This window comes from Setaria italica, chromosome I, assembly GCF_000263155.2.
Source record: "Setaria italica strain Yugu1 chromosome I, Setaria_italica_v2.0, whole genome shotgun sequence".
In the NCBI taxonomy this organism is placed as follows: domain Eukaryota; kingdom Viridiplantae; phylum Streptophyta; class Magnoliopsida; order Poales; family Poaceae; genus Setaria; species Setaria italica.
The window spans coordinates 24010057-24033903 of NC_028450.1; the positions used below are offsets into that span (position 1 = coordinate 24010057).

At 45.7% G+C, this 23847-nt stretch overlaps 2 protein-coding genes across 5 annotated transcripts; both read left to right on the top strand.

The window, feature by feature from the left end:
* The first annotated feature begins 734 nt into the window (after nucleotides 1-734).
* Nucleotides 735-4462, top strand: LOC101775189. 4 transcript variants are annotated; one of them, XM_022823985.1, is made up of 4 exons: nucleotides 735-1303; nucleotides 1440-2481; nucleotides 2565-2690; nucleotides 3590-4462. In XM_022823985.1, the coding sequence occupies exons 2-4, from the start codon at nucleotides 1984-1986 to the stop codon at nucleotides 4235-4237; spliced, it is 1272 nt and encodes a 423-aa protein (XP_022679720.1). In that variant the 5' UTR covers nucleotides 735-1303; nucleotides 1440-1983; the 3' UTR covers nucleotides 4238-4462. The 4 variants fall into 4 exon arrangements, with proteins under 4 accessions (XP_022679720.1, XP_022679724.1, XP_022679725.1 ...); XM_022823989.1 differs by having other exon boundaries at nucleotides 736-1907; nucleotides 2040-2481; XM_022823990.1 differs by having other exon boundaries at nucleotides 736-1303; nucleotides 2040-2481.
* Nucleotides 4463-12373: 7911 nt separating this feature from the next.
* On the top strand, nucleotides 12374-17809 carry LOC101773405 (ubiquitin-like modifier-activating enzyme 5). Its single transcript, XM_004952490.4, has 14 exons — nucleotides 12374-12571; nucleotides 12679-12744; nucleotides 12861-12974; nucleotides 13453-13581; nucleotides 14008-14076; nucleotides 14378-14524; nucleotides 14659-14695; nucleotides 15194-15276; nucleotides 15508-15582; nucleotides 16040-16114; nucleotides 16457-16543; nucleotides 16623-16738; nucleotides 17277-17326; nucleotides 17425-17809. The coding sequence occupies exons 1-14, from the start codon at nucleotides 12488-12490 to the stop codon at nucleotides 17562-17564; spliced, it is 1272 nt and encodes a 423-aa protein (XP_004952547.1). The 5' UTR covers nucleotides 12374-12487; the 3' UTR covers nucleotides 17565-17809.
* The last annotated feature ends 6038 nt before the right edge of the window (nucleotides 17810-23847 follow it).

The following is a 23847-nucleotide window of genomic DNA, read 5'->3' on the forward strand; positions in this document are numbered from 1 at the left end:
CACATGGCGCCCGATCCTCCCTCCCGAGGCTTCCACCTGTGCCGCCCAACGGGTGGGATGGGACAGCGCCAAAAAAGGGCTCCCTGCTGCTGCTCCGATCCCGCCCTCCCATGTGCGGCATTGTTTTCTGCTCCCACGGTGGCTCGGCCCATCATCGGCGGCGACTGAGGATTCACGCAGCGGCTAATGTCGGGGGACTGAACCTATGCTAATGCACCTAGTAATGATTGTTTAAGCTGCTAATGCACCTATGTCAGCTCGTCATCTGCCTGATTGTCGTCTGTCCATTTCGAAATCGTGTTAGGGGTTACTAGACAACGTGTCACTGTGATCATAAGCTTTGCTGCGAAAACTCAAGCCCTGATGAAATGTGATCGCTGCCACACTGCAAAAAAGGACAAGCACATTGACTTCAAGGACTGATCATTTGCGTTTTTACAAAATTATGAAACGGGGGTGATTACTACTGATTCATAGCTCTTCAATCAAGCAGGTGCTTATGCAAACTGTCCAGCTGGCAGATAAAAAAAGAATGAATTCCATGATACACTAATTTGGACATACAGGTTGTGGTATTGTGAAGCACACCTAACGATAAAGAGTCCAAATTCTGGTTGATTCAATGTACTCCATACTAATCGACTGTTTGCGCTCTGCTAACTTGTACCAGTCGCCCTTACCAAAACCGGATTAGTTCAATGCACCAGCAGTCAGCCTGGCTGGCTTCTCTTCAGATCCCCTTCCCACCAAAACCAAAGCTTGTAACCATTATTTGATCCCTCACCATGGCCCATGCAGAGCTTCTCTCCCCTTCGATTCCAATGCCTTGAACTGAACCGGAACCGCCGCAGACAAGCGGAGGGGAGGCATCGAATCCCCAATCATATGCAACAGCCAGACAGCTCATGCGTGCTGCTCCCAATCTGCATCCGGCCAAGGAAGGACACCCATGATATGACCCTCCCCCACACCCCGTATAGGCAGTCCATCACCTTTGTCTGTCTTCCTCCGCCCGTCCTTCACCCCGTGCCATCGTCTCTGCTCTGCACAGACAGCTGTGGATTGGCGCACAAGGGTTGAGTTGAGGTTGAGCGATCCTACTGTTCTGTTACAAGCAGATCAGAGATCACGCTAGCGCTCGTCGTTCCGACTATCCCCTCCATGCACAGCGTTCTGCGTTCTCGTGATAGCTTTTGGTGTCGTCCGATCCTACTTGGATTGGAAGCTGCTGTTGTGTTCTGCATTGCTCTGAAATTTTGTCATACATGTAGTTTGGCCTAACTTGGCGAAGAGTTCCATGCAGGTTTCTTTTTTTCCCCCTTGGATGTCTTGCTGATTTTTTTACTGTTACTTTGAACTCGTTTGTACCTGTGCTGGTCCTGCTGTGATCTCCAGTTCCTACTATATCTTTGCTTTGTTGGTACTGTAATCTTTTGCAGGAGTACGTCTCCTCGGTTCCTTCAATCTCGTACTTCCTGGCATTCCGGTTGGTTTAGTAATCGTATTTTGCTGCATTTCGAGGCGTATCTATGTACTATCTCTGAATTTCCCTCGGTATAATCCATCATAGCTTCCCCTGTTCAAAGGAGAGACGACAGAGATAGATCCTCCGGTTCCTCTTTGCATGCTTCTTATTCCTTCCACCACCAAAGCTGCTGCATCCATCCTAGTCACTGCTAGCTCTTTCAGCTTTTCCTTTCCCCGCTTTGATCAGTTGGAATGTGATGGCACTGTTCATCTGAATCCTGCATCCTGATCCCATCGAATAGAAGAACTAGCAGGGCGGGCCTCATTGGCGTTGCTGCTGTCGCTGTTGAGCAAAAGCAGGCCCAAATCCCGACGCGAATCCGAGAACATGATTAGCCTCGCATCCTTGGTGCTTTCTTTCCCTTGCTGTTTATCTTCAGGTTGATTCTTGTTCATGGTCCTTGATCTTTGATACGGAAAAGCATTTCATTTACTCATTCGTTGTTGTAAGCGGCGATGTTGGTCGTGGCAAGAAGAAGCCATCGTCTTTACCGTCTGGTGTCTGAATCCAGGACTGCGATGCTGACGGAAGCCGCCGCTGAGCTGACCGCCGTGACAGAAAGAGCTTCCACCGCCGCCACCAAGATCCGCAAGCGCTGCGTCGTGTCGCCGTCGGGCGCGTCGCCGGACCGCCAGGGGAGGGCGCTCAGGCTGAAGCGAGGCGTGCGCCTGATCGGTCACCGGAGGGGAGGCAGCGGCACCGGCACCGGCACCGGCGGCGCGTCGCCACGCGCGAGCAGCGGGAGGAAGAGGAGGATGTCGGAGTCGTCGTGGAACCGGCATTGCCGCCACGGCCACGCCGACGTCGAGACGCGGTCCGCGGCGTCGGCGCGGAAGCTCGTCAGCGCGCTCTGGCAGCTCAACAAGGGGGACGCCGCGTTCGAGGAGGAGATTGGGTGGGACGCCGCGGCCGAGCGCCGGGGCTCGGATCACCGGCGCAGCGCGTCCCTGGAGGTGAGTGACGGTCACCGTCCTGTGGCTGCTCGTTTCCTGCGGCGATCGTGCGCGCTCTGAACCTGACATTGATTATGCTGCAGTTCTCCAAGATTTCAAGAAGGAAGAGCAAGGTTCTGAAGGATGATGGAGAGCAGAGGAGCTGGCACAATGGCCACGCCCACGGCCAGTGGTTCTCAGATGTGATGAGCCATGGCGGCACAATGGAGGTGAGTTCGAATCTCCTTACAAGCTACTAGCACAAGAATGTTTTCCCTTGTGCGTATAATGTACATTTCCCTTCCCCTTTACTAACTAAACCAGGAGTACTAAGATTTTGCTTAAAATCAACTGCTTTAAGTTTGTTTTTTAATCGAAATCAGGTGATGTGTTGTAGCACCCAATACTATTCTTTTTTTTCCTGAAAGATCACTCAATACTATTCAAAGTAGGATGTTGATGTATACTGCCAATGGCACAGTGGGATTAGAGAGCTGAAAAACTGCGGGTTAACTCTGCATTTTGGATGCCAATTTCTGAAGTGGCAGTCCATCACCTGCCAACCCCCCGCTCTGAACCTTTTAGAGCAAAGGCTGTAGATCATTCCCAATGATGCGTCCTCTTGTGATAGCCACATGCGATCTTTGTCCACTTGCTTCACCGGCTGTACACCAACCGGGCTTGTTTATTCGTTCGCCCATCTGCCGATGCGATTCCCGCCGTTGGACGCCGAGATGGCTTTTCTAGCTCTGCGCGAATGATTTGGCGGTTAATTTGGAATCGCCTTGTGTTTGACGAGCCGAGATGGCAGATTCGGCGGTTGTCAGAGTTGGTTGGTTGCTTGGTTAGTTGAAACATGTTTGTCAATGGACAATGGGTGCACCGGTTGAAGAAGAAGGAGAGGCCCACGACAGACAGCCTCCAGCTCCGGCTGTGTGTCTGTCAGCGGCTTCTAATCACTCCACTGTTTGCTTCTCTTTCTCTAATAGTCCTGTGCCTGTACTTGCCATGGTCCAGGAAATGGTGATCGAGACCAACTCTTTCTGTCAGTAGTTTGACATGTTTACTGACAAAATGCAGTATCTACCAGAACAATTTCTGAAACGATCTCTGTTCCATCCATTTTCAGGCGCACATGTGTCCTCAGGGCCGCACCCCGGCACGCCCGGGCGACAGGGCGGCGGAGATGCGGGACCTGCACAACAGTCTCACGGCGTCCACCGAGCTCGTCAGGGTCCTTGCCAACGTCCTGGGCCCCGCCGGCGCGCTCAGCCCGACCGCGGCGTCCGTCCTCGCCGCGCTGCGCTCCGAGCTCGACGCCGCGCGCGCCCGCGCCCGGCGGCTCGCGAGGCACCACGGCCGCCACGGCGGAGGCGACGATGAGGAGCACCACCTGCGGAGGCAGCTCGAGGAGGAGGCGCGCGCGTGGAAGGCCAGGCACAGGGAGAAGGCCGCGGCGGCCGCGCGGCTGGTCGCCTCGGAGCTGGACGGCGAGCGCCGGTCGCGGCGGCGCGCCGAGCGGGTGGCAAGAAGCTCGCCGATGCGCTGGCGGACGCCGAGGGGTCGCTGCGGGCGGCCACGCGGGAGCTGGAGCGGGAGAGGGCGGCCAGGGAGCGGCTGCAGAAGGTGTGCGACGAGCTCGCCAGGGGCGGCACGGCGGTGGAGGAGGAGGATGAGCTCCGGCGGGAGGCCGAGGCCGCCGCGCTGGAGGAGCTGGAGAGGGAGCGGGAGATGCTGCAGCTCGCCGACGAGCTCCGCGAGGAGCGGGTCCGGATGAAGCTGGCCGAGGCGAGGATCCAGTTCGAGGAGAAGAACGCCGCCGTCGACCGCCTGCGCCAGGAGCTCGAGGCCTTCTTGGGCACCAACAGCACCAACGACCGCCAAGAATCGCCTGTCCACGACGAGCACCGCCATGCCGTCGACGATCACCGGTCGTTGCAGCTGGTTCTTGCGTCCGAATTCGGCGTCGACGGCATCGATCGTGTGATCACGGACAAGACCGGGCAGGAAGAAGACGGCAACGACGGCGAAGCCGATGACGATGGCTCGGAAGGCAGTGACATCGAGCTCAACATGGACGGCAACAGCTGGAGCTACATGACCACCGCCTCCAGGGCGACGACGGCCAAGAACGCAGCGGCGTCGGTGCACGGCTCACTTTCGGACAGAGGGACGGAATGCGGCGCCTTCGACCGGGGGTCTCATGGCGTGAGAGATGCGCTGGAACTGAAGGAGTGGGACGACGGGTGCAGCGACGACGACACCAGGGACCTGGACGAGGACGCGGAGAGGTACGAGGCCATCAAGAACCTCCGGGAACAGATGCTGGCCGGCAACGGCTTCGTCTTCCTATCGCAAGGGGAGCCAGACGCCGACAGAGATCGGCATCGCCAGGGTTTGGTATCTCAGATTGAAGACGGGGGACTCTGGTGAGGCAAATGGATTGGTGTTGTTGAACGGCTGACGGTGACACCCGGCTCTGTTTCTTCAGAATTTGTGCATAGTTTTGATTTTGGTGTTCCATTTGCACAGTTGTAGTAGAGTTCTCTCTTTGATGTTTGGATCAATACTGCACCTCCATAGGAATCTTGTTTCAAAATTTTAAATGTTATTGCTGTGGCATTTTGCCTCAGTGTCAGATTAGAAACCACCAATGCCTTGTATTTGTATATACGGAGTTACATACTCAGGGTGTGTTTGCTTACATGCACCACATGATGCATGCATGGATGATCCTGGATGGAGTGGTTCGACCAATTTACTTGTACCATATGGTTCACTCTAATTAGTAGGATAATGTATTAAGTGGGATGGTCTCATCCTAGATGAGCTGGTACAATTCACCCAACCAAACAAAAGGATCATTATTATTTCGAATCATTTCATACATGAATCAAATGATACAACCAACCAAACACGCCCTCAGAGTGTTCATATGGGGACTCCGGGACTTGGTAGGCTTTTGTGAAGGAAACCATTGCCGGTTGCAGACATGAACCACTCGACTTTTGAATGGATATATGATTTTCCATCACGTTGGTGGTTTTACATATAGCTACTTAATGATTTTGTGAGTGAATCGAACAACTTAGTGTGGATGGGTTCCCTTGTTTGTCTTCTTCACTGTATATACTGAGCCTGCTTGGGTGCCGGCCACAACCTGCCAAGCCACGGTGTGGTGCACCGAAGGCTTGGGGGTCGCACTTCATGGCGCAAATGCTGCTTTGTTTTCCCCTGTTGCTGCCTGTTTTTTTCTACCAAGCAAGCAGCAGCCAATTAATATGACGTGGCTGGTTGTAGCGTAGCTCGTTGCGGCGTCCAACCAAGCACGCCCATATACGACAAGTAGAGGCCAACTCCATTTGTGAGATTTTTAAGGTATGTTTAGTAGAGTTTCTTTATATTTGTGATTCACTATAAGAAGCGATTTTATGTATGAATGTGGTTTTCTATGGTTCTTAGGTTAAATTTTAAGTATAAAGTGATTTTGGGTGGTGAATGAAGATAGGTTTTTTTCAGTCCACGACCTCTTAATTCATTTTGAAGAATCAGAAGTAGGCTAAAATCACTACTCTGCAAAAAAAATATTTTGTAGCGCTCTTTTTATACTTAGATGCTTTGAGAACTTTGCCAAATACACTCTTAGATGTAAGAGTTCTCTCGGCCCACACTTAATATTATTTTATTTATTTTCGCATGTAGAATGATAGATGGCCTGGTTCGACCTAATAACTGAAAATTTCAGCTCGATAACTCTCTGTGGGCAGGTTTGGGCATGAATTTTCTTGGATCTAAATATTTTGGACTTTTTGCCAAGTCTGAGTTTTGTGGGGAATCGAAAACTTTTTTCTTACAGAGCTTCCACTATTTAAAATTGGTGCAAGACAAAATAGATAGTTGGAATTTATCATGCGGAGATGGGTCTGGCGGGCAACGAAGCACACATGCAGCAGAACGCTTTTGTGGCAGGTGGTCACCAGCATGCACGGGACATGTGGCGCAACACCATAGGAGGGAGTTGGATAGGATGTTAACGAATTTCAAACTTTGAATGCTCTTTATTCTTAAACCATATATCAATTCAAATCTGTTTGAACCGTAATATTTGTTTGAATTATTGTAACAAAATGAGATCCAATATGTTATTATATTTTTTTCTTTTCATGGTTCAACATTTTGAATATGGGTTTTCAACTTTTGTTATATACTAATTCAACGTTTTTTTCAAAAATATTGAATTAGTTTTTTCAAAGTATTGAATTTGTTTTTCCAAATGTTGAATCAGTCTGCTAAAAATGTTGAATATAGTTATTTGAGGATTGGAGTATAAAAACCAAAACGAAGAAACAAAAAACAAAACAATGCCCATGTGCTGATTCTCCCTAGGTTGCAGCATGCTGCTTCTCTGTTGTGCTTGTGTTTTTCCGCTGCGTGCACTGCCCTTGTGCGGTTACTGTTGCTCTCTGCGTATAGGCTATAAGTTGTTGGGTACGACCCATGATGGCTATGCGCCATATAGCTTATAGCCTGTTTGGTTACAAGTACTAAATAGCTTATAGCCTGTTTGGTTACAAGGATTAAGACTGTCCGCACTCGTCATACTCTATTTTCATAATCTAAAAGGAATATTCTATCCTAGTTATCAAGATTCTCTCCTCTATACCAATTTCTCCCGCACCCATGTTACTCTATATCTCATACTCTATACCAACTACCATATATTTTATTCAACCATCTCCAACTACCATCTCATTTTAACAAACACATTTCTTCGTAACACAATCATTTAGAATGGTTATTCTAAATCATGGAATGTGAAATAATTAGTAATACTACTTTTTAATTAAGTAATAATTGTTAGTAGTACTATTTAATTAATGAAATGTAATTAAAAAATGCTCACCTGCCTTGCGTACTACCAAGAGCTGTACTTCTAGCACGGCCAACCTGTGCAGCATTACAAAAGTAGTCCGTATGGTCACATGCAAATGATTCTTGCGAGAATTGTTGCACCTGTGAAGCACTACAATATGATTGCATCGGCAATGCCAAGTATATGAACCAGTACCCTTGCTAGCTACAACTTGCACGCCTCCATCTACTGGCTAAGCACCATGGATAACTTCACTTCCTCGTGTTTTACCAATGCCATGGACAGCCACTCAGGCTCCTTGCGAAGGTACTGGATGATGGAGGAGGAAGACGATGACACTCATTTATTGGTTGATGATGATGAAGCGGAGGCCACGACATATAACCACCTAGTGCAAGCAGAGAGCTCTCGCACTCGCATTCGATTTGATGCGCCACAAAAGGTCATTCAGCCAAGGGACCTTCCTTCTGGTCACAAGAGGATCAAAGCCGACTACTTTGCTCCAAACCCTGTTTACAATGATAAGCAGTTCCGTAGAAGGTAAAGTTGAGCATATTTCAAAAATCAATCACTCCATGTCTCTAGTATCTCATATCAGAAGTGTTCTTGCAGGTTCCGGATGCGTCGACATTTATTCAAGCATATTAAAGAGGCTATTAAAAATCAAGATAACTACTTCAAAAAGAAGTATGATGCCACTGGCAAGGAAGGACTATCGGCTCTTCAGAAGTGCGTCGCCGCTATGCGCATTCTCGCTTATGGTGTCCCAGCAAATGCCGTTGACGAGTACGTGCGTATTGGTGAGTCTACTGCTCGAAAAGCTTTGCATCATTTTTGTCGGGCTGTCATTGATGTTTTCAGCGAGTATTACCTATGGGCACCCAACGCTACCGATGTAGCTAGGCTTCTTCAAGAGGGTGAGGATCGTGGGTTCTCGGGGATGCTAGGCAGCATTGACTGCATGCACTGGGAGTGGAGGAACTGCCCCACATCATGGAAGGGTCAGTTCACGGGCAGAGGGAAGCATCCCTCTATGATCTTAGAGGCGGTTGCATCGCATGATCTATGGATATGGCATGCTTACTTTGGCATGCATGGAAGTAACAACGACATTAATGTCCTTCATAGATCCCCTGTATTCTCGGCTTATCTCAGGGTTCATTCAACCCCTATGTCGTTTGCAGTCAATGGAAGGGCCTATAACATGGGGTACCACCTTGCCGATGGGATTTACCCTGAGTGGACAGCCTTTGTTAAGACTATTCATTACCCCATGGAGCAGAAGACGCAGCACTTTGCCACTGAAAGTGCACGCAAGGATATAGAGCGTGCATTTGGTGTCCTACAAACTTGGTTTGCGGTGATCCGAGGACCCGCATATGGTTGGGACTGTAACCAGATTAATGATATAATGGTGACTTGCATTATTTTGCATAACAGGATAGTGGAGGATGAACAAGACAATGCCCGTGATACTGATTTCTTGAACATCGGAGAACTAGCAGTTCGGTACCGCAACAATCCGGATAGGGAGGTATTTGTTGCCGCACACCATAGGCTTCATGACCAAAACACACACTTTCAGCTACAATATGATCTCATCAAGCACCAGTGGATGAGGCTGGGATCTCATCATCAGTAGATGAATTAGTGGTCATGTAATATTTATTAAGACTTGTAATATTCTATGGTCATGTAATATTTATTAAGACTTGTAATATTCCGTGGTCATGTAATATTTATTAAGACTTGTAATATTCAGTGGTCATGTAATATTTATTAACACTCGTAATATTTTGTACATCATTCAAAGCGTCTGGCGATCACACACAGCATCTGATTGAGCAAATATTCACTAGACAGTGCAACATTAGAAAAATAAAAGTTCCAATTAGTTCCGCATAGGCTCAACATCAGATAAAATTGTGTCATTCACATCTTATCAACGAGTCACACAACATGATGATAGAACAAATAACAATTCCAATTAGCTCCCTAAAATAAATTCAAGAAAGCATAAATAAGGTTGCCTCTCCCATCCATGGTTCAAGGCCCCCGTCTCTTCCCACGCCTAGCTGCAATCTTCTCGAAAATTTCTTGGTAGGGAGAACTATTGCTATCAGGAAAAGCTCCCTGTGATCCATCAGGAACTTTGGATCGGTTAGGGTCCATCCTGAAATCGCAGGCAAAAAAGATATCAATGGTAGCACATGACATGATTTAAGCATGATATGTGAGTATGCAAAGTTCTCATGAGCAGTAGAAATAGTTCTGATAAGCAGAAAAATTCAAACAAATAGTTTTGTTCAACCTTTTTCATTATCACTTCAAAAGTTCAAGTTTCACTTTATCTTGCACTTTCACTTGGAAGCATAGAGCTTCTAAACTGTTTCTTTCAATTTTGTAAGATATTGTAGGAAAAAATATCTATACTTGGGGAAAATGAAACATTACTTAAGGACAATGAGCGACCCAATGCTGAAAATGACTCTTTGACCAGGAAGCGGCTAATAGTCAGGTTGCTGCTTTGAGGAAATCTTTGGAAGCTGCGCACAAGGAGATAAAAGAGAAGGAAAAAATGGTAATAGTCAAGGAGAAGCAGCAACATTGAATAATAATGATGGAGACTCAAAAGGATTTGAATCCATAACAAATAAGCTAGGATCGGCAGTCAATCTAACTGAGGATACACAGAAAGATCACCAAGTGATAGAAAATAGTGTTGAAGGTCCCTCAGTTCAGAAGCTCCAGTTTCTTGCTCATCTCATGAGAATGGAGGCTATGAAGAACTGGCTACTAAAATACTAGTCCAGAAGGTAGAATAAAAGCTGTGAGACAACACTAAAACAAGCAACATTAATTGAAAAAATCACAACACAAGCAACTTCACTTAGGTTTAAGATATCAAGTACCCAACCATGCAATGTTCACAATCATTCAGAGCACCCTTGTTTGCCTGTGGAACATAATACGGGACATGCAGGCTGCAATATCCTCAAGCATCAAAACCCAATATAGCTAACCCTAAAAGATTTGATTTGTTGCATCGATCCAAGAATGGTCTCCACTCTCAGTATGGTTGCCAGAATCCAGCAAGCTCTCTGCACGAGGGGAAAAATGGCCCAGATAAAACTACCAATTCAAAATCCATGTTAAAAGTATCTCGTGGGCAAAACAACAAACACATAGTGCGTAGGACGCCTTGAACCAACTAACTGAACTAGAAACAAATAATCTTCGCTCGAGATGATGCGGATTGTAAAGAGAGGTCGACCTAAACCTGATGCACTCGGTGTGAGACATTGCAGGAAGCTAGGAACGCAGCCCGCAGCTCCCAATCGTCGCCACGCACATCATATTGTATTCGCGCGCGGCTACTGTGGGCATCTGCAGCACACCTTAGATCTTGGACAACCGTAGGGGGCAGCAAGGGTGGACATACTTGAGTTGGGCAGGACGCCGGCTAGAGCACACGGTGGAGCTCTCCTCGGATGTGCCCGCCTGAACTGGTGAACCTCGCCGCCGCCGCTTGAGCGGACGTCTGCCCTCTCGTCGAACCTCTCCGCACCTGGTTCAGCCTGCCACGCTACTCCAGCCGCTAGATCGGGCCTCCTCCTTCGCTCCCCCACCTCCGAGGCCCTCGGATCTAGGGGGAGAACCCGCCTTCTCCAAGATAGCGCCCTTCTCTTGCACCGAACAGATTGGCCAGAGCCGCCGCACTCGGCTTCTTCACTACGACGCCGAAGGCACACTCTTGTCGGCACCCTTCTTCGGCAAGCAACGGTGCAGCCTCTCCGTTCCTGCTGGCGCAGCCTCTGGGTTCCGAGCACGGGCGCGAGGGCGGGGTGGTTGAGGCTGGCGGCGGTGGGAGGCCAATGGCATATCCTGGGAGCCCGCTGGAAATAGAGGGAGGGGGCCATTCCGCTTCTTTACCGTGACCCTCCCAGTACCACGATGCAGCGCATTTTACGCTACCGCGGTACTGGAGGAACGGGTAGCGTTCCTCGGTGCGGGAAACCTAAAGTTTAGTTCCTGTCACATCGAATGTTTACATACTAATTAGGAGTATTAAATATAAGTTAGTTATAAAACCAATTCTATAAATGAAGGTTAATTCGCGAGATGAATTTATTAAGCCTAATTAGTTCATGATTTGACCATGTGATACTACAATAAATATGTGCTAATCATGGATTAATTAGGCTTAATAGATTTTTCTTGAGAATTAGCCACGGCTTATGCAATTAGTTTTATAATTAGTTCACATTTAGTTCTTCTAATTGGCATCAAATATCCGATGTGACTCGAATTAAAAATTAATCCATGTATCCAAACACCCCCTTATTCGGTTCCGGAAGAGACCTCCCGAGTTTTTCTTATGTCTATAATCTAGACTGACTAGATCGTTTTTTATTTTTTAAAGCGTTGAATGTGTAATTGCAAACATCGAGTTAGATGAAATGGATGAAAAGATACTGGTTGATACAATTAGTGAAAATAAATATTAGGAAGAGTTATACGTATAATAAGCTATATACAACGATACGAACTGAGTGTAGCTCAGCTGATAAGGTTCGTTGTGGTGGAATGTATCCACTAGAGTTTGAGTCCTTGATGGTTCTTACATTTTCCTAAATTTATTCTAGAATTTAATCGTCACTATTTTTTCAGTTGTAGGCGACGTGCCTATCGAGAGTGAGGTGCTAGTGGTGACTTCATCAATCTCGAAGATTTGCTGGCGCAGTCTTTTAGAGGTGATCATAGAGGTAGGGTTGCGTGCGTTTTGTAGGGACGAGTGTGCGTCTACGTACAGTACTCTGTGATTAAAAAAAAACTATATACCAGGATTAAAGAGAAAAGGAAAAGATAAATAAAATGGCTGAGATTTTCCCGTGCTGGGCTGCTTCTATTCCTCTTCGTGGGCCGAACTGGGCTGCCATGTCACCTTGTAAATCTCCACACCTGGTCTGCCACGTCACGACGAACGCGTCATCGGCGCGACACCTCGGACCGGACACTCAGCTTCGGCACGCGGGAGGGACACTACTACGCCAGGCGCGTGAGTCTGAACTGAAGTCACGCTGCATCCTGTCTGCGTTACCGGCCACCGGCGGCGGAGGAGCAGAGCAGCAAGCAAGCGGCGGCGAGGCGACCATGGAGGAGGAGCAGCTTCGCGCTCTACTCCACGACCTCGATGCGCTCAAGCAGCGCCCCGACGACCCCGCCTCCATCGATCGGGTAAGCCCCCTCCCACCTCTCCGCTCCCTGGATCTCGGCAGCTTGCCTCGCCATCTTCCCTTCTCCCGTGCCTTCCAATTCTTAATCACTGTTACTCTGATTGCTAGATGCGAGAGCGGGTGGTGGCGATGTTGAGCCCGGCCTCCGGCGCCGCTTCTCGATCCAAGATCAAGGTACGATCTGACGCTGATTTCCACGCTGAGGGTACGGCGCACTGCAAATTGGGCGGCGGTACATCTTCGGACAACTTGTGAATTTTACTTTGTGTGCGCGAAATTGGGGGCTGCAGGACATGAGTGCGGAGGTGGTGGACAGCAACCCCTACAGCAGACTTATGGCGCTGCAGCGGATGGGCGTTGTGGAGAATTATGAGCGCATCAGGGACTACTCCGTCGCCATTGTTGTAAGCATCCTTCTCACCTAGTCTGGCATTGCAACTCTTCAAATTTAGTTATGTTGGCACGGACCTCCACAATTGGCACGGACCATATACCTTCAGAAGTTCAGACTTCCATCCTTGAGTAGACGAGGTCTCTCCAAGGTACTACTATAATGTCATGTGGATATCACGAAACTCAGTTTTTATTGGGACCACATGAAACCCGAATTGCTCCAGCCTCCAGAGATTGATCTAGGTATACCATGTACCAGGTGCTTAATAAGGGAAAAAAAAGCAGTTATACTACGTATTTTCAACAGCCAGCTGTTGTTATTTCTGTATGTTAATTTCAGCTTGCTTTACTGGAAAAAAAATGTAAAGTTGGAAAACAGAAGGCAACTAGTAGCTTCATTGTATCATAGATGAAAATTTTTTTTAGCACACATAAGTGGGGGAATTGAACTCAGAGCAAACCTTTGATTCATGGTCGTATGCTTTACAGGGCATAGGTGGTGTTGGTAGTGTTGCTGCGGAGATGCTCACTAGATGTGGAATTGGACGCCTCTTGTTGTATGACTATGACACTGTCGAGTTGGCTAACATGAATAGGTTGTTCTTTCGTCCAGAACAGGTAAGCTTTGAGGATAATATATTACTCCCTCCATTTTTGTTTATAAGGCATGGTATGACTTAGCATGGTCTTCCATATTACACTTTGACCATTAATTTATCTTTTATTATATTGTTTATGCTTATAAACTTGTGATCATTGTAGAGTATATTTGATTACGAATCAAACCATACAAAGTTTACATTATAAAAATAAAAATTTGATAGTTAAATTATTGGTCAAAGATTAAAAAGTTTGAATCTTGATATGCGTGTGCGCCTTACAAATGAAAACGGAGGGAGTATGTGTTAGACTTATTTCATCTTATTGTGTAGCCATTTGTTTTACACCAAAACATTTTTATGATGAAGTACTTATGTTCACTGCTCTGCAAGAGCATAATTCAAAACAGACTGCGACTCATATTCAGTTCATATGCTTTGTTAGGTTGGAATGACCAAAACAGATGCTGCTGTACAAACGCTTTCTGGAATAAATCCTGATGTTGTGTTGGAGGTGAGCAACTGTGCCCAGTATAATTACTGTTATCCTGTTTCCTACTACAATAAACCAATTGTTTCATCAAATTCAGAACATCGTTAGTTTTTGGTAGAAGTGACAAAAAGTAGGCTGTGCAGTTTTTTATTTTTTCCTTTTCACTGTCTTGATTGCATACTCCATCTTGGTACATTGTGATGCGAAGTGCAAAATAGCACGCATGACTTATTTTCGTGGGCTGTCTTGGATGGAGTAACAATACCATTATATTCCTCCTGTTTATAAGAAAGCTGATTTTAACCTATCTTATCTGGTGCAGAGCTACTCATTGAATATTACTACAGTCAAAGGATTTGAAACATTTTTGGAAAGCCTAAAAGCCCGTAGCTCTCATGGGCGTAGCACTGGAGTTGATCTTGTCTTGAGCTGTGTCGATAACTACGAAGCTCGTATGGTTGTAAACCAGGTGATTTCTCTACATGCTTCTAAATTATTTTGACCCCCTCCTTCCTGTGCCTTATATTGGCGTTATGTGCATAGGTATGTATTTTGTGCCATTCATCGACTCACTGTGTCCATTTGCTTATTTGTTCTTTTCAGGCATGCAATGAGCTTGGTCAGACGTGGATGGAATCTGGTAAGTTGTAAATCACATTTCTTGACAGCAAAACTCTTTACGCTAACCTAATCTCAACGGTGTCAAGCCAGCTTGGCTTGTATAGTTGCTTTTACTTGTTCTATATCACTAGTCAATGTACTTCAGCCATAATAATTGGTCATTCTGTTAAATCTTGGGCATATCTCAAAATTTTCAAGGCATGCATTTAAAAGGGAAGTGTATTTTCTGTTAAGATTTTAGTTTACTGCATTACTGCTTAAATTTTTGTAAGGATGTTCAGCTAGTAATGCTGGATTATGGTCCGTTCACGCAATTGGTTTGAAAAATAGTTTGTACATGCAATCCACAGAAATACACACATAGGTTTATTGGAAGCTTGCTGGGTTACATTCCATTCTTAACAGAACCCATAATGACAGTGCAATTCTGACATAACTTCTCATTCAGTGCTAACCCTCTATTCACATTCATCTCATCAATGTGAACAGCATGTAACATCAGATATTTATGTATCAGGTGTCTCAGAAGATGCTGTTTCTGGTCATATACAACTGCTGGTTCCTGGTGAAACTGCATGTTTTGCATGTGCTCCTCCATTGGTATGTTTTATGATCTTATATTTTCTACTCTTGTTTAATGGTGTGTTCTTATGCATTTATACTTTTAGATTGTGGATGTGTGCTTCACATTGTCATCTCTACCATTTTCATTGTTGAAATTTCAATGGTTATTCTGGCTTGACCGAGATGGCCCTTACGAACTTCCATAATATTCCATTTTCATTTCTGTATCACTTCTTGCTCACATATCTGTATCACCTTCAATTATAGGTAGTAGCATCTGGCGTGGATGAGCGTACCCTCAAGAGAGAAGGTGTTTGTGCTGCCTCTTTGCCAACTACAATGGTGAGGCTTTGTTTTATCCTTATACCATTTTATTTTGTACTATTATCTATCATTATCTCGATGCCATCTGGAAGCTTGAATCAGCAATAGTTCAGTTATATGTGTAATTCATGGTAGCCTTATATGGACCACTATACTATTTCATTAGTTTTTGAAACAACTACATACTTTTTCCTGTACTGTTGTAAATCGTAATCAACTGCAAAGCAAAATGGAAGCTAAATGTAGCTGCCAAGTTGCTTTTTGCTTGTAATATCTACATTATTTTCTCTGTACTGTTGGAAACAACTGCAATGCAGTGGATGAAACATTTCATGATTGAGCACCACAACCCCAACTGTGTGTGTACCGTGTGTTGCAGTTTTTAAACTTACACGTAGAATTCTTCTTTAGTCTTCACAAGGAGTACAGATTTCCTGTTCCATTTTTGTTGGTTTAATAAACATGGTGTTTGCAGGGTGTTGTTGCTGGTCTCCTGGTGCAGAATGCTCTGAAATATCTGTTGAACTTTGGACAAGTTTCCCCATACTTGGTAATTACCTTATTCTAACTATGGCATTGATGATCCAGCATTCCAGCAACCTTTGCTAATGTTTTTTCTTGGCTAACATAAAGTCTGTGATTTGTATTGCACCATCAGTTCTGGATTCATCCACAAACTGTTTCTTTATATTCTTTGGGTTTTAAGTACTTTTTTAAAAAAATCTTTTTTAAATACGGTGCATATGATATTTTTTTGAAGTGAAGTACAGATATGAATTTGGGCTTGAAATGTCGCACCACTGTAGCACATGTTGATCCAGTATATGCATCTCTACATCCCATGTAACTGCTAGTTTCTTAAAAATCCTGTGATGTCTTCATAAATGTGCAGGGGTATAACTCACTTAAGGATTATTTCCCAACAATGGAAATGAGGCCAAATCCGCAGTGTTCAAATCCAGCATGTGTTCAGAGACAGGTGTATACCCTTCCCACAAATTATTATTATGGCTAAAAGTAAACGATGAAGGATTTCTAATGTGATCCTTCATTTTCAGAAAGAATATATGGACTCCAAACCTGCTAGAGATGCAGCAGCAAAGGCTAAGATGGAAGCTGAAGCATCTGCAGCAAATGAATGTCCTGTTCACCTAGATAATGAGTGGAACATTAGGTACACCATTCCACATCAACTTCAATTTACTTTTACCCAGAATGTTGATTTATTTGTGTCCTAGACAAATGCATAGCAACGTAAGTTCAATACATGCACATTACATAGAAGTACTACTGATAAGAATATCAGTGATGCATCACATGATGTTTGGTCACAGAGTATGATGCTATCCATTTTGATTAAGTGGGTTATGCATGTATAGTTAATGGAGCTAATATCATTCTGGTGGACAAATAGAACACTACCCATCCGCAAAGTTCAAACCACTAATTTTCACTATTATCAGCAAGAATCATAGTTTATAATGTAGTTTGGAAGATTCACTTGAGAGTCTATGCGTAGCTTAAACTATTCTTTTTCTTAGCATATATGATGTAGAAAATTTGTACTCAGCTAGGACTCGCATGCTGGTGCTTATTGTATTTCCAGTATTTTGCTTTTCTACCGTACAGCAAGTTCACATGCTTTGAACCATAAATATGAATAGAGAAGCTGTGGATGATAGCTGAATTATAATTTTTGTTCTTATATGCAGTGTTGTTGATGATGAAGACACAGCGACATCAAGTATTCGAAGCACTGCAGGTAAAATTTCAAATGCTTGTTTTAGATCAGAACAAAAAGTATGCTTCCTTTATCGGTCATCCTCTGGACACCTTTTCACTCCCTGTGACATTGTACAGATGTCCTACCAGAAGGCCTTGTCCGTGAACTCCCAGCTGCTGATTTGTACCCAGAACCACCTGCTGCGGCGAGCTCCAGTGCTATCGATGATGATCTTGAGGAGCTCCAGCGGCAACTTGATGCCCTAAACTCGTCTTAGTCCAGGCTGGTCCATCTACTGTGTCTCGCCTGTTTCCCAAAATCCCAAATTGGACGGGAAACAGGATTCTCATGCTGTTGTTTGTGTCTGTTCTAACAGTCGGTAAATTAACCAGATATAGCCTTTATGCACAGCACCGTGGTACAAAAAGTGATAGTTATACTGTTCCTGTATTTTGACTAACAATTTTGGTTTAGAAAACATGCATTTATGAGCCGGAGGACTCGTTGGTTAACTAATATCTACATTGTTGTCGATCGCTGATAAGTCACCATCATGAGCAGTTTTTTTTTTTTGAAAAAAATCAGGCAGGAGAGTTACCGATTATATTAAAAAGAATATAAAAGGTCCAGACTGGGCAATACAATGAGCAGGTCTGATAAATGATGATATTCAAAAGGTTTATCTGGTACCATTAGAGCCTATTCAGAAGAACCAAGTGCTTGCTCATATAAAACTAACCATCCCAATACACGTGGATTTGAAGTGGAAGACGAACTAATTTCATTGTCAACCCTCCTCCCTCCTAATAATATATGGATGGGAGAGGAGTGTTCCCAATCCACACGAGGCAGGACGTGGTTTCGGATTAAGCCCAGGCGCCTAACTGACGACGAATGGGGAAGGTAGCTTTGTGCTCACCGCGTCTGCCGACATCTGAAGTGGCTATTTTTGCTCCCAACAAGATGGCTGCAGAAGGTGCAGGTCACCGCGACACCGCGTGGCGCTGCCGGCAGGCGCCGCGGTTCATCCCCCCCACCGCTCGCGCCGGCCGCCGCCCAGTTCAATGCTAGGAACATGAGAACGCCATGTGACGAAATGAGGGCCACTTGACCGTTTCGGCTCGCCTTACCGAAACGCAGCTTGCAGCAACAGCGATCGCCAACTTGTGGCTGACTTGGAGCCATACGATGTCCTGAGTAGCGTTGCACTCTGAACTTTGCTGCTGCTGCTGCTGAAAGATGCTGCCTACATACTAACCGCAACCATCTAAATGGATAAATGTTTCTGAAGCCCAGAAAATGCCGAACGGTTGAGCTAGATTAGGTTACATAAGAATGGCGTTAACTGACAGGTAGGAAAAGTGGTTTTGTTTTATGCTGACGACAGGCGACATCTGAACAAGCTTGGGACGGAGAATTGGTTCTTCGTTCCCAAGCTTGCGCACAATTCTTTATATATAAAAAAAAGCTTAGTAGCTAGGTTTCTGCTCAAACCTTAGTAGCTAGGTTAACAAACGATAGTGAGTAGTGACGGACTTCCTGTGTGCACAAACCTTAGTAGCTAGGTCAAGAAAGGGCAACAAGATGGAGCCATGCGACGGGAAAGAGGCCACTTGGCCGGGCCGTTTCTGCTCACGCCTTACCAAAATGCAGTTAACAACAAGAGTCACGTCCGATGCAGTTAACAACAAGAGTCACGCGGACGTGGCATCGCCAATCTCCACACATTGTGCTGTCTGTGTTGGTGCCACATTTTAGAATGTTCTTGCCCCGGGTTTCCTTGAGTTGCAATGTTTATCTTGTGACCGGTGTGCCCAATTTTATAAAACGAGAGCAGTCGTGGATGCAAGATAAGTTTTCTGATTGGTGGGCTGCTGCAGCCTGCAGATGCAGGCATGCAGCTAAGTTTTTTTTGAGACTAGCATGTGAGCCCATTGCACATGCGCGGCACGGTGCAGTTGGTGCAAATGCATCAATGGGGCCAAAGTGAAGACGATTTTTTTGCATTATCTGGGAAATAAGCCAGCCGAGTGTTTTTTCTTCGCCGAGTGTTTTTTTTAGCACTCGGCAAACAAGCTCTTTGCCGAGTTCCAAGCTAAAAACACTCGGTAAAGAAAAAACACTCGGCAAATCGGGATTTTACCGAGTGTCAAATAAAAAATACTCGGCAAAGAGGGGACTTTGCCGAGTGTTAAAAAAGACACTCGGCAAAGAGGGGGGGTTTGCCGAGTGTTTTTTTGACACTCGGCAAAAAAAATAAGTTTTTTCCTCTTTTCACCTTGAAATTTTTTCTACTTCCCACATACAACATGTGCTACTCCCCACATACAACATGTGGTACTCCATGTTAAAATTTGGTATATTTTGGATTTATTTGCTATATTTATTTAATTAATTGTATTTCAAGGAAAATTTTGGTATAAGTCAAATTTGAACTGCAAGTGATTCAAATTATAGAATAAAATGAGTAGAAAAATGATATTCATGTTATTTAGCCAAATTTGAGACATGACCCACGAAATGAAAAGAAATTTTGAACATTTTGTTCAGGAAACACGACCATGAACGTGTGGCCAAATGATTTTTAAATTGTAAAAAAAGCAAGCGAAGTCCGAAAATCATGAGATTTGTCATGATGTGATGATATCATATGTGGAGGTTGTGGAAAAAAATTGAGAAGATTTCGCACATTTCGTCACGTACAATGTTTACAAACCGAAGCATCTCAGAAGAAGAATAGTAGCATTGAGAAGCAGAAGAAGAATAGTAGCATTGAGAAGGATTCGATAAGAATTGGAGTTAGAGTGACTGTCGAGTTTTGTTTTGTCGAGTTTTGTTTTGACTATAAAACCTTTTGTATAGGCAGTAGAGAACATATATTGTTTCATGTGAAATTTTTATAATTTTTTGGAACCGTTAGATAATTTTAATGTATTAAGTGCAATTATAGAATTTTAATTGATATAAATTGAATTTGAACTATAAACGTATAAAATAATGAAATAATATGAGTAGAACAATCAAATATATATTGTTGAGGTAATTTGATGGAGTATTTTAAAATATATCGAAATAAATGGAGAAAAAATGTTATAAAATGAAGAAAAATGAGAAAAATATTTGCCGAGTGTTTTATTTATTGCACTCGGCAAATCAAAATTTTTGCCGAGTGTCCACGTTTGGACCTTCGGCAAACAAAATATCTACTTAACCCACACCCCGCGCCCGAGACCGCCCCTCGCACGCCCCTTCTTCTCATCCACAGCGCCCCCCCCCGCCCCCTCCCCTCCCTCTCCTCCGGCGGACCCAGGGCGGCCCTGGCCCCCTCCCCTCCCTCTCCTCTGGCGGGCCCCTCCCCTCCCTCTCCTCCGCCGCGCTGCCCCTCGAGGCCGGATCCGGCGGAGGCCATGGTGGGCGGGGGCTGTGGTGGCCTCTCGGGGCCGGATCCGGCGGTGGCCGGCCGTCACTCCTTCCCCCGACAGCTCCCCCTCCCCGCGCCCCTCCTCGGCGAGATCTGGGCGGCGGCCCCCTCCTTATCCCTCTCATCGGTGAGATCCGGGCGCCGGCCCCCTCCTTGTCCCTCTCACCAGCGAGATTCGGGTGGCAGAGGCCCCCTCCTTCTCCCTCCCCCTCCCTCTCCGGCCGCCCTCTCCCAACCGGCGAAATCCAGTGGCCGGGGCAGCCCCTCCCTCCCTCCCTCCCCCAACGGCGAGGGAGGGGGAGGGAGACGGCGGCGCGCGTGGGCAGGGGCGGAGGGGACGACGGCGGTGCGGGCCGGGGGAGGAAGACGGCGGTGGCGCGGCGAGATCCATGGAGGGGGAGGGAGATGGCGGCGCGGGCCAGGTGGAGGGAGATGGCGGCGCCGCTGGCCAGGGGGAGGGAGATGGCGGCAAGATCCAGGGAGGGCTTGGGCCAGTGACGGCGGCGGCGGTGGTGGCTGGTAGTGGCGGCGGCGGCGGCCAGCGACTATTTTTTTTATTTTTTTCTAAAATTGTTGCCGAGTGTTTTTTTGCACTCGGCAAAGCTTTTGCCGGGTGCCCGGTAAAAAACATTCGGCAAAGTTTGTTTGCCGGCAGGTTTTTTGCCGTGTGCCTATTGCCGAGTGTTACACTCGGCAATGGGTTCGCCGAGTGTTTTTGGGGCTTTGCCGAGTGTCCCAGTCACTCGGCAATGTTGCTGTGTCCCGTAGTGGCTAGATTAGGTTACATAAGAATGGCTTTAACTGACAGGTTGGAAAAGTGGTTTTGTTTTATGCTGACGACAGGCGACATCTGAACAAGCTTGGGACGGAGAATTGGTTCTTCGTTCCCAAGCTTGCGCACAATTCTTTATATATAAAAAAAGCTTAGTAGCTAGGTTTCTGCTCAAACCTTAGTAGCTAGGTTAACAAACGATAGTGAGGGCTCGTTTGGTTACTTTTGCTTATTTTTAGCACGTGTCAAATCGAATGTTTAGATACTAATTAGGAGTATTAAGCGTAGACTATTTACAAAACTCATTACATAAGTGGAGGCTAAACGGCGAGATGAATCTATTAAGCCTAATTAAGCCTAATTAATCCATCATTAGCAAATTTTTACTGTAGCAACACATTATCAAATCATGGACTAATTAGTCTTAATAGATTCGTCTCGCCGTTTAGCCGCCACTTATATAATGGGTTTTGTAAATAGTCTACATTTAATACTTTTAATTAGTAGCTAAACACATGTGCTAAAAATAAGTAAAGAAACCAAACCAGGCATGAGTAACCAAACCAGGCCTGAGTAGTGACGGACTTCCTGTGTGCACAAACCTTAGTAGCTAGGTCAAGAAAGGGCAACAAGATGGAGCCATGCGACGGGAAAGAGGCCACTTGGCCGGGCCGTTTCTGCTCACGCCTTACCAAAATGCAGTTAACAACAAGAGTCACGTCCGATGCAGTTAACAACAAGAGTCACGCGGACGTGGCATCACCAATCTCCACACATTGTGCTGCCTGTGTTGGTGCCACATTTTAGAATGTTCTTGCGCCGGGTTTCCTTGAGTTGCAATGTTTATCTTGTGACCGGTGTGCCCAATTTTATAAAACGAGAGCAGTCGTGGATGCAAGATAAGTTTTCTGATTGGTGGGCTGCTGCAGCCTGCAGATGCACGCATGCAGCTAAGTTTTTTTTGAGACTAGCATGTGGGCCCATTGCACATGCGCGGCACGGTGCAGTTGGTGCAAATGTATCAATGGGGTCAAAGTGAAGACGAATTTTTTTGCATTATCTGGGAAATAAGCCTGCAACAATGGAAGTAATGCAAGCATGTAATCAAATAACTTTCTTCGTGACATTTTATGCCCTATGACTTCTTGAAGGAAGCGTAAAATGCAATTTGGTATGACATTAAAATTTCTCCACTAAAAGGACGAGGAGTATTCACTACGGTAGAGGTGAGCTTTAGTACCAGCTCAGCTCTAGACCCCTCTTAGTACCGGTTTCGCAACCGTATCGCTATGTTGGTAGGGGTCCTACCTGGTACTTAAAGGTCCAAATTAGTAATGGTTGGTACCAGTACTAAAAAAAATTCTTCATGCAAAGTACGTGGGATTCAAACTCGCAACCTCAAGCCTTACATGAGCCTTCCTTACCATTTAACCTACAAGCACATGTGATGAAGTTAGATATGCTTTCCTTTTGAATTAACTTGTGGATGAACCTTTAGTAACTGTTCATAACACCATCCTATTTTTGTACTGGATGGTGTTATGATCAGGTACTAAAAAATCTCTAGGGGTTTTGTTGGCATTAGTACCGAGTCAAAATGCGTCCGATACTAACATGTTGGATGGACGAAAGGTTGTTTTCAAGTAGTTTTCTTAGATATTTTCTATGACAAGGATTGAGAACTTATTTCCAATGGAAACCTTTAGGATAAAAGTTTAAAGTTCTTCTTTCTTAAAATTTTACTGTTCCCAAGATCTACAGAATTTTTTGACAAATTGTTCTTAATACATTGTTGCTTAGGTTCCTGTCGGTGTTTTAGACCGGCAACCCGCCTAGGGAGTACCCAAGGTGGTCTTTTGTGCGGTGGGTGTCGTCAAGAATCAAGGAGTCGATGGTGACGCAAGGAACTCGATTTAGACAAGTTTGGGCCGCTAGATCGCGCAATACCCCACGTCCGGTGTGTTGGTTGTATTGAACTTGTGTCGAGTTGTTTGGAGGGGGTCCCTGCCCGCCCTTATATAGTCGGGGGAGCAGGGTTACAGGACGGATTGTGTATAAGAGTCCTAGTCGAGTACGTTACAGAGTTCTACTCTAACTCGGTTGAGTAGTTTCTGTTTGACCCGACTAGTCTTCGGGGAGTACATGAAACCTACGCGCCCTGCAGAGTAGTCTTCATGTCCGAGTAGGTTTCAGGTACGTTCCCTTGAGTGGGTCCGTACAAGTCTTTTGGTGGGCCCAGGGTGCCTAGCCGACAAGCCCCCGAGTACTTTGTAGTCAAGAGAAACAGTTCCTGAATACTTGAAGAGTGTCGCCTGAGTTTCCTGGTGCTCCTCGAGTACTTCTTGCTGCGGCCAACTTTTGAGTATT

Coding starts and splice junctions, on each gene's coding strand:
- LOC101775189 (XM_022823985.1), top strand. CDS start 1,984: ATGTTGGTCGTGGCAAGAAGAAGCCATCGTCTTTACCGTCTGGTGTCT. Junction 2,482..2,564: donor GGCGCAGCGCGTCCCTGGAG/GTGAGTGACGGT, acceptor ATTATGCTGCAG/TTCTCCAAGATTTCAAGAAG. Junction 2,691..3,589: donor GCCATGGCGGCACAATGGAG/GTGAGTTCGAAT, acceptor ATCCATTTTCAG/GCGCACATGTGTCCTCAGGG.
- LOC101773405 (XM_004952490.4), top strand. CDS start 12,488: ATGGAGGAGGAGCAGCTTCGCGCTCTACTCCACGACCTCGATGCGCTC. Junction 15,277..15,507: donor TTGCATGTGCTCCTCCATTG/GTATGTTTTATG, acceptor CTTCAATTATAG/GTAGTAGCATCTGGCGTGGA. Junction 16,739..17,276: donor GATAATGAGTGGAACATTAG/GTACACCATTCC, acceptor TCTTATATGCAG/TGTTGTTGATGATGAAGACA.